The 10,019-nt window shown below is 42.8% G+C and overlaps 1 protein-coding gene and 1 pseudogene across 2 annotated transcripts; both read right to left on the bottom strand.

Moving 5' to 3' along the window:
• Window positions 1-391: 391 nt before the first annotated feature.
• On the bottom strand, window positions 392-4,830 carry LOC310732989 (alpha-2B adrenergic receptor-like; annotated as a pseudogene). The gene is made up of 2 exons (XR_014538167.1): window positions 3,725-4,830; window positions 392-2,950 (listed from the first exon to the last, which is right to left on the bottom strand). The product of XR_014538167.1 is annotated as an alpha-2B adrenergic receptor-like (transcript).
• An 837-nt stretch (window positions 4,831-5,667) lies between these two features.
• LOC310733766 (alpha-2B adrenergic receptor-like) lies at window positions 5,668-10,019 on the bottom strand. Its single transcript, XM_083555170.1, has one exon. The coding sequence runs from the start codon at window positions 8,939-8,941 to the stop codon at window positions 7,385-7,387; it is 1,557 nt and encodes a 518-aa protein (XP_083411296.1). The 5' UTR covers window positions 8,942-10,019; the 3' UTR covers window positions 5,668-7,384.

Genomic DNA, 10,019 nt, shown 5'->3' on the forward strand with positions numbered 1-10,019 from the left:
CATTCCAGAGAGAAACTTTTTTTTAGGTCAAGGCCTCTGAGGTAGGAATTCTCAATGGATGAGACGGCGCTCCATCGCGTGATTACATACCCGATCCGAATTTTGATCCGCAAGTGTGTCGATCCACACAGACAGTAATCTAAGACCAGGAGCTCTTGTTGTGGATTTTTATGTAAAAGATTAGAACTTGCCCAGAAGTCTTAGAGGTTTTGAATCCAGATAGACTTTATGAAGACGGTAAAAAAAAGACGAGTTACATATGCAAACACCACTCCAGAATCCAGGTTTGCACTCACATATATACCTCCCGAAGCTGTTCACCAAACTCTATATATATATTTTTCTATATGTATTTTTTAGACAAAGAATCTTTACCATGTGTACCAGCTCCGAAAGGACAAGATGCTTTTCCTTAAATGCTGTTTTAAGCACATACTCACAGAGTCAATATTATTAGTAGAATAGTTTTCTCTTATAAATGGGCAGAAGTCTATGCATTATATTGACTCAAGATCGATGAATAGATTCCACTCTGTGGAGCTGTGAAATTGCAGTTATTTTGCTTTACTAATGATGAATAAATAAACATAAGAGTAAAAATCACATTTTCTTGGGATTTCGGTTGGGTCATGCCACCTAGGATGGCGGTCCGAACGCTTTTGAGACCAAACTCAACGTGAATACGCAGGAAAAGTGAAATTTTGGAACTAGGAGATGGCAACCCTGGGACTTCGGAAATTGTTTGAAACCTGCGTTGGTTTTAATGGAGCAGTGGGGTGGTGCGCAACGTGGTGATAAAAGGTTAGGACGTCCTGATCGGTCCAGGCTTAAAAAAAAGTCCTCAGGTGGTGTTTGAACCTCCCCCACACCAGAGAACATTGAGGGTGTTCGAGCTGCCATTGAGTAGCCCTCACCGCACCATTCCATCCTCCGTTCCTTTTTTTTTTAGAAATTAGACACCATGTTGTATTCGCATGAGCAGAAGGGGCACAATCATGACATCCTGAATTATGAATCATGACGTTGTGCACCATTGTAGCTAATGGCAAGAGATTCTGAATGAGCTCGCACTGGTTCCAAACGGTTCCCGGCGTCCTAGGCTCGCCAACTCTTAGTTTAGAAATTTCCCGTTTCCCTGCGCCGTCCTGTCCGACGCTTAGCATACAGTATGCCGAATACCATTCTTTAGTAATGCAACCTCAAATTCAAAACAAACAATTTTGCGACACCGCAGGAGGCAGAGCCAAAGGCAGGCAAAATGAAAAGACAACAGCTCCCTGCGTGGCGAACGTGCGCACGCATTCGCCCACAGCCCACGCTCCTATTCTTATACAAGACTTTCACACCCAGCATCAGGTATCAAATAAGCCTGGTTGCATTGAAACTCATGCGCATATTATCCCCGAGGGCAGGAATTCTCTGCAAGGCGACGAAGAGAAACGCTCATGCGCTGCGCTACCCGTCGCTTTTATGCGATCCTCACAGGCCCGCTGCCTTATTTGTTTTTATTTCGTCCTGATGAAATCATGTTCACCCTCCGCTGTGCATTTGTGGCACGAGGAACGGAATATTGCAAACCTGCACAAGTCGGCATGAATTCAGTCATCTAGCATTTACCGGAAAAAAACAGCGTAATGTGATTTAACTTCGCGCAGCTATAAAACAGATCTATAAAAACAAACGATAAACAATTTTTTCTTGCTTTATTTTCGATCTCCGTTTTTTTTTATTCCCTGGATGCAAGCTCAAAGGATGTACTAGTGGTAGTTTTGTACAGGATCCTCTTGAAGGCTCTGCGGAAGTCCTTGCTGAAAATGGTGTAGATGACGGGGTTGAGGCAGCTGTTGCAGTAGCCAAGCCAGAAGAAGAACGTGAAGACCGGGTTGGGCAGCTTACATGTTTCTGGACACAGCCTGCAGGCTGTAGGAGAAGAAGAACGGGAACCAGCAGACGACGAAAACGCCGATCACCACCGCCAGGACGAAGGTTAAACGATTCTCCCGGATCACTATGGACATGCGTTTAGCAAAGGTGGGTGTATCGATCCATTCTTTGTTCTTCTGGACGGTGGCTGGTGTTTCCTCCGTGTCTGAGTCGAAACTTGAGCTCTCGTCATTGTTATTAACAAGTTTCTGTTTGCTTCTTTTCTTATTCTTGGTCTTTTTGGGTTTCTTGGGGGCTTTCCTTTGCATAGAAGGGGGTTGAATTTGTGAAGGTAAAGGAGAGCTGGGACTCGAGGGAGAAAAGACCTTGGTGCCTTCTGAATGGTTGGTGCCTTCAGGATGGTAGAGCTCTCCTGGTGGGTCTCTTGTGTGCTGCTTGGTGATCTGATAAATGCGCATATAGACGAGGATCATGATGAAGCAGGGGGCGAAGAAAGAACCGATGGTAGAGTAGAGAATATACCAGGATTCTTGACTGAGCTGGCACTGGGGTCCATCAACAGAGCTGGAATTCTGTTGGTTCTTGTTCATTGAAAACAGAGGTGGGAAAGAGATGACAGCGGAAATCAACCAAACGATTGAGATGGCACATTTGATGTGGCATGGCGTCCTCTTGGCCCTGTACTGTAGAGGTTTCTCTAGAGAGAAATAGCGGTCCAGGCTGATGGCGCACAGGTGGAGGATAGAGGAAGTGCAGAAGAGCACGTCGAGCGCCAGGTAGATCTCGCACAACACTGAGCTGAAGCACCAGTAACCCATCAGCTCGTTAGCCAGCGAGAACGGGATGATGAACAAAGCCACCAGGATGTCTGCCACAGCCAGCGAGACCAGAAAGAGGTTCTGCGGCCTCCTCAGAGAGCAACTCGTCAACACGGCTATGATGACTAATACATTTCCCACGATGGTGAACAGATCCATGAGCGTGACCGCTGTGGCGAATGCGGCCGTCGCTTTAGCAGAATACAGGTCTGATTTCCTGCTCTGATTGGGGGCTGATGTAAAAGATGCTGTGGGAGATAATTATGTGTATGAGAACGACTTTGTGTCGCTGTTTCATTACTTCTTAAATAAATGAATTATGGATTACAGATAAATTAACAAATATATTATTAGAAAAACACAATAACAACATCTACAATAATACTATAGATAATCATCTAGAATAATACGATCTATTCAATAGTACTGAATTTATTATATTGCAGTAATCACTAGTGAAAATTGTACTGCTGCACATCAGCATTTTAACATCTTTCCTTATTGGATTTGATATTTTATTACTACGGCACTAAAGTTTACGCACACGTAACTATCACACCCGTATGTGCTGGAGGTTTCAAGATTTCAGCTACAAGATCATCAGTCAGATCAGGTGCTAAAGTTACACTGTATGAGGAGGTCTGGGGTTCATTTGGTGTTCGAGATCATCCCAAAGGTGTTTAGTTGGGTTTGAGGTCAGGGCTCCATGGAGGAGATTCGAACTTGAACACACAATAGCTTTGCATCACAATGCACCACAATGCATCAAACCTCGTCGAAAGAGTTCTGAGAAGAACCACATATGAATGTGATGTGGTCGGGTGCCCACATATTTCCGGTTTTACAGTGCAAGTAGTATAGAATTGCAGATAATATACTAAAATATTATATAAATAGAAATAACAAATATCATTATGATATATATATATTGCATAAAATGACACTACTAGAAAGTGCAATATAAAAACAGTATTTTAGATACATTTATTTATTTGTGAAATAAATAAATAATAAATATATACCCATTGTTTGGAAATGATCTGGTTCGGGATGAAACGTCCAAGGTTATTTCCCAGTCCTCCAGATGTTTCAATTTTGTTCCGGCTGCTGTTCCTTCTAGAACTTGATTGAAGGTCAACTTGTGTCCACCTGTTGTTCAGGTTCTGCTCCTCAGAGTCTCGAGCGCTCCAGAGCACCCTCACTTATATCAGCGCATCAACTCGGGTTGCCAGATTATAATAAGTGGTACCTGGTGTTTGCAAAAGGATCAAATTTGATCCGACTTGATTCCAAACTGATGCATTACGACTTCAATCTAATTGAAATTGAATTTGTTTTGTGATTGGTTGATATAAATATGTTGCTTGGATTGAATTTTAATCAGGGTTGCCAGAGTGGAACATCCTGCCTGATCAACACATTTGATGCAGGGTACCAAGATTATAGATTTCGTCAAAGTAGCCAGATTCTGATCAAAACCCACCGCATAGGAGGAGTTTAATTTGGGTTGCCATTGTGTATTAATCAACATTGTAAGGAATAGTTGTTCCCTATAGCATAGCTTTATGGACATTAAAACAGTTGGGGGAAAAAAACCAATAAAAATTACAGTTAGGAAGTTTATAGGGCAATGATCTGATCATGTTTGCTGTGTTTGGTGTAATTTCTGCACTCAACAGTTAATTTCTAACTATAAGAGTACCAAAAGTACTCACTCAGACCTATAGGTGTTGATCTGACAGAAGTATTTATTCAGTCCTCTAAAAGTAATGTTGGTGATGTCAATACAAACAATGTTGATTTATATGAAGTCTAAAAGTATAAAGGTGTGTAAGGGTTCATTCAGTACTGAATTCCTTATCAACATTGTCAGTGCAAAACATTATTCAGAATCCAAAAGCAGGAACCTGAAATCCAAGACAAATCAGCAGTGATTTAGAAGGGTGGTGGTGGTGGTGGGGTAGGTGGAGGGACTGAGGTCTAAAGAAAAGGGGATCTCCTCAGAAAAGGGTGGTCCTAAACATGCAATGCCTGCTTGTTGTTAGTCCACAGTATTATTAGTGTACCGAATAAAAATTTGCCGGTTAATTTAAAAAAAAGTCATAATAATATCTATATAAAAACATCACATCAGATAATTTTGGACAACAACCAAAAATAAAAATAAAAGAATTAAGTGCTTTTTGACATTTAGATTTTTTTTTTTTGGGGTTTTATTAATTACATGCTTTTTAATTTGTTGTTTGTTTTGTTGTGTTTTTCTGATTTATCGTTTGTTTTGTTTCTTATTCTGGTTTGTTGTTTATTTCACTGTTCATGATTCAGATTTGCTGTTTTTTTTCCGTATCTGATTTACTGTTTGTTTCTATTGTTTGTTTTGTTGTGTTTCTCTGATTTATCGTATGTTTTGTTTCTTATTGTGGTTTGTTGTTTGTTTTTCAAATTTGCTGTTTTCATCTTTTATATCTGATTTGCTGTTTGTTTTTCATTTAGTTGTTCTTTTTACTGATTTACTTTTCGTATTGTCATTGTTTTTTTTTCCCCCCTTCTGATTTTCTTTGTACATTACTCATCGTACAGACACCACAAACTTTTACCTTCTCCCAATATATCCACACTGTGAAGATAAATATGGAAATCGGGGTTATTGTGTCAACACAAATTGCAGCACGGTTTGTATGGGGAGCTCTCACGCACTCGGCCTGAGCGTGACAGCCAAATAGAAGACCTTAAAAAAACGACATATTTAACAGACAAGAATTGAAAGCCGGTTTGTAAAAGGTGGACTCGTGATTGAGAGAAACGTATGTTAAAAGCAGATCTCAATACACATCATTACAGGAAAGGAAATTTTCCAGAGCCGTCCTATAGGAGGATGCTCAAGAAATTTGGAGGATGCTGGAGGATGTTGAAGGATGTTGTTTTACTCCAGGGATATAACCATAAGAATGCAAGTAAGTGGAGCTCGTATTTCATTGGCTTTATTTCCAAAGAGTGGAGGAAATCAAACAGACTATACGGATAGAGATTTGGAGAAGAATGAAGCGTTTGCAAAAAAGCTTTGTAGAAGTGCAGCCCGAATACAGTGTCTTTACAAAGGGAAGAAAAAAAAAAAACAGCAAAACAAAAAATAAGCAACAACCACTTAAGACTATTCAGTGAAACAATGTAAATAGCAGATATAGCACTTGATGAATAATAGTTGTTTTTTGTTTTTTTTTACATCATTACATTTTTTTAGTTGCTATTGTTGTATTTCTCCCATCCGGCTTACAGAGCAATTGAAGAACGTGTGAAAACAAGGCAAAAAAAAAAAAAAGACTAATTGGAAATAATAAACAAGAGCGAAGCAGAATGAAGAGTAACACACCGAAAAATCCACGTTTGTGCCGTCAGGATAATAAGCACAGGTTTATCAGGAGCTGAGCGGGATGGGAGGAATTGGCACAAGCTGGCGGACAAGGCATGCGTGAATGTTTTTTTGTTTTTTTTTGCCATTTTATTTTCGAAATCAAAACATCTTTTCGATTAAGTGCCTAAAAATGAGGATTTTTTTTTTTCTTCATACGGCACCGAGACGACCCTCCCTGCACTCGCACACGCATTCGCCCACAGCTTGCGCTCGCATTCGCATTCGCACACGAGGCAGCCACACACAACATACGCTCGCTCACTCACGCACACACACACACACACACACACACACACATACGCACACTTTCACATGCGCATGACACTTTGATCATCAGAATAAGACGTGGTAAAATGAAAAAAAAAAACACACAGGAAGTGTCATTGCCATCAGCCCTTAGTCCCAAAGTATCACCCTGCTGAATTGCGAGGGTGCTGTAGTGCCGTTTAGGGCAGAGTTCTTGCACAGAAAAGTTTTTAAAAAAAGGTCCAGTTCGAATCGGAGTCGATGGCACGTGAAAATCACCTTCGAAAGCTTTAGCATCCACGTTCGCGGTATTCGAGGCGTAGACCGTGCCTTCCATAATCAAGCCTTTACCCTTTGTGTGTTCGAGAGCACGTGCCTGCGTTACCAAATCCATGAAAAAAAAAGGGAATTATAATAAAATCACCTGGGTGTCACCCGGAACCGATCTACTTTTCAAGCTGAATCCGGCGTCGATTCATGTATTTGTGGTGTTGCACATCGCCCCTGGCAAGGTGCTCCATTTGTGAGCTCCTCTTCCCCCCTTTCCTGCAGGATTAAAGGAGAAGAATCTGCTCTCTGTATTATCCCTGGTGTACGAGCGACTGATGTTCGGATCAAAAAACATAACAAAAAAAGACTGGTAGGATTGAAACTCATGCACATACGATCCCTGAGGGCAGGTATTCTTAGAAAGGCGAAGAAGGGAACCACTATTGCGTTGTGCTCCCGTTGTTGTTTTTTTGTCTCCTTATGCACAGTCTTGTTTATTTTCTTCTTTAATTTGAATTGTCTGCAAGAAATCATGTCCACCCTCTGCTGTCAATTTGTACATTTTATGGCATGAGGAATGGGATACTGTAAACCTGCAAGAATTCACAGTCTGACCAAACGCTGATCCGATACAAAGTAGAATGTGCTTCGTCATTGCGCAGCTATACAAAGTCTCTTTATTTACACTCGTACAAAGAAAGTTGTGCTTTTTCTCTATTTAGAAGTGTTTTTTTTTCTTTTTGATGGCTGCTCGTTAAAAGAAAGTACCCTTGGTATTTTTGCACAGGATCCTCTTGAAGGCTCGGCGAAAGTCCTTGTTGAAAATAGTGTAGATGACGGGGTTGAGGCAGCTGTTGCAGTAGCCGATCCAGAAGAAGAACGTGAAGACCGGCTTGGGCAGCGTGCACGTTTCGGGACACACGGCCTGCAGGCTGTAGGAGAAGAAGAACGGGAACCAGCAGACGACGAACACGCCGATGACCACCGCCAGGACGAAGGTGAATCGCTTCTCCCGGTTCACCATGGCCTTTCGGCGAGCCGAGTTAGGAGTACTGTCCTGCTTGAGCTTCCCCGAAGCCAACCTGGTGCCTTTGGCTGTAGTGATCATGTCTCTGTATTTCTGGATGGTGGCTGGTGAGTGGATACCAGCATCAAGATCAGCACGTGGGGTCACGGGAATCTCAACACCCTCCCCTCCGTGCTCCGTGTCCGAATCGGAGCTTGAGCTCTCGCCGTTGTTGTTGTCGAGTTTCTTTTCGCTCTTTTTCTCCTTCTTGGTCTGTTTGGCTTTTTTGTTGGATGCTTTTGGATGCTCTCGCTTTTGCATGGAGGAGATGGAAGGTGAGAAGGAAAGAGACTGGACTGGAGGAGGGATTAGAGTGGTGGGAGTCTTCTCTTTGGAAGGAGAAAGAGGGGGATGCAGGGTGTTGGTGCTTGCCGGATGGTTTGTGCCCTCGGCTTGAGGCACGGTAAGAGTGGGCGGCCTTGGAGGGGTCGGGATTCTCTGAGGAGTGCAGGACGCATTCAAACCATCTCCTTTACCATTTTGGAGCGCTCGATCTTTTGAAGATGTGGCGTCAGGGGGGATCTCTTTCCTCGGCTCTCCCGGTGGGCATCTTGTGCGCTGCTTGGCGATCTGATAAATGCGCATGTAGACGAGGATCATGATGAGGCAGGGGGCGAAGAATGAGCCGATGGTGGAGTAGAGAATATACCAGCGCTCGTCGTTGAGCTGGCACTGGGGTCCCGTGGAGGAGATGGAATTCCCCTGGTTCTTGTTCATGGAGAGCAGTGGTGGGAAAGAGATGACAGCGGAGATGAGCCAAACGATCAAGATGGCGCACTTGATGCGGCGCGGCGTCCGCCGGGCCCCGTAGGTCACGGCGCGTGATACGGACAGGTAGCGGTCCAGGCTGATGGCGCACAGGTGGACGATGGAGGAAGTGCAGAAGAGCACGTCGAGCGCCAGGTAGATCTCACACCACACTGAGCGGAAGTACCAGTAACCCATCAGCTCGTTGGCCAGCGAGAACGGGATAATCAACGTGGCCACCAGGATGTCTGCTGCAGCCAAGGAGACCAGGAAGAGGTTCTGCGGCCCCCTCAGAGAGCGACTCGTCAACACGGCGATGATGACTAGTATATTTCCTACGATGGTGAACAAAATCATGAGCGTGATCGCCGTAGCGAAGGCGGCCGTGGCTTCAGGAGAATACAGGGCTAATTTCATGCTCTGATTAGACGTCGGACTAAAAATTGCTGTGGTCCCACTAATGTTTTGGTCTATTCCTGAAGTTTCCGGGTTCGCCATGATTGTCACCGCTTCACGTTTTTTTTTTTTTATCCTCCCGGCTCCGAAGCGATTCTGAACACCAGTCCGGTTTAGCCCTTTCTCGAAAGTCTGTTTTCAGCACCGCACGCAGATCATGGCCAAAACCGTGTCCTGTTGCTGCCTTCATATATCCTGGAAACTTTGCATTCCTTTCTCTCTCTCTCCTCTACTCCCTGTAAGTCCATTCTCTTTCTCCTCACGCCTAAAAATACTCCAAGATACAAATCACAGCTGTTTGATTTATAACTGATGTATCCGCTAGTGTGTGTGTGTGTGTGTGTGTGTGTGTGTGTGTGTGTGTGTTTTTTTTAGATCTATTTCTCCATTTGGGCAAAATATATAAAGCTTAAAGATTGGTTAATGAGTAAAACTCGCTCGGTGTTTGGATCATTTTTTAGGCGATAAAACTGGCATGATTTTGAGAGGAATTTCTATTGGAGATACTGAAAATATTGAAAAAAGCATTAAAAACATGTTCATATTTTTGGCTCTCTGAAGCCACATAAGTCACAAAATCATTAGAGGAAACCGGATCACCTGCTGACAGAATTTATACTGTCATTTATAATGATTTTTTTTTTATAACTATGCAAAATTGCATATGATAAATATGGATATATACACACAAAACTTTAAATATAAATCTTTATCAATAAATTGCACTATAAATAAGTATAGAGATTTCAAATCCTTATACTGATTTCTTTTCAGAATATATAAATAGTGAAAATGTACCCACTGTTAGGAAATTATTTGGCACAGGAGAAAAAAAAAGATTCTGCATGAAAAGTCCAGGATTGTTCCTGAGTCCTCCAACAGATGAAAAATGTCACAGTTTTGCAGAAAGGTGCCTTTGGTGGTTTTAAATCACAGAAAGCGAGAGAGAGAAGAACAATGAAGAGAAGCCTGAAGCAGGTCGGGGTTTATTGTTGGTTTTTTTGGTGAAATCCTGATTAAAGTTGGGGTTTTAGTCCTCCTGGTTCTCCGGTTCCGCTCCTCCGAGTCTCGCGCGCACCGGAGAACCGCCGTTTATATCAGCGCGTTTGCTCGGGTTGCC

Source organism: Silurus aristotelis (genome assembly GCF_946808225.1).
Source record: "Silurus aristotelis genome assembly, chromosome: 11".
Taxonomy (NCBI): Eukaryota; Metazoa; Chordata; class Actinopteri; order Siluriformes; family Siluridae; genus Silurus; species Silurus aristotelis.

Bases quoted from the DNA above. Each gene is read 5' to 3' on its own strand.
- LOC310733766 (XM_083555170.1), bottom strand. From the start codon at position 8,941: ATGGCGAACCCGGAAACTTCAGGAATAGACCAAAACATTAGTGGGACC.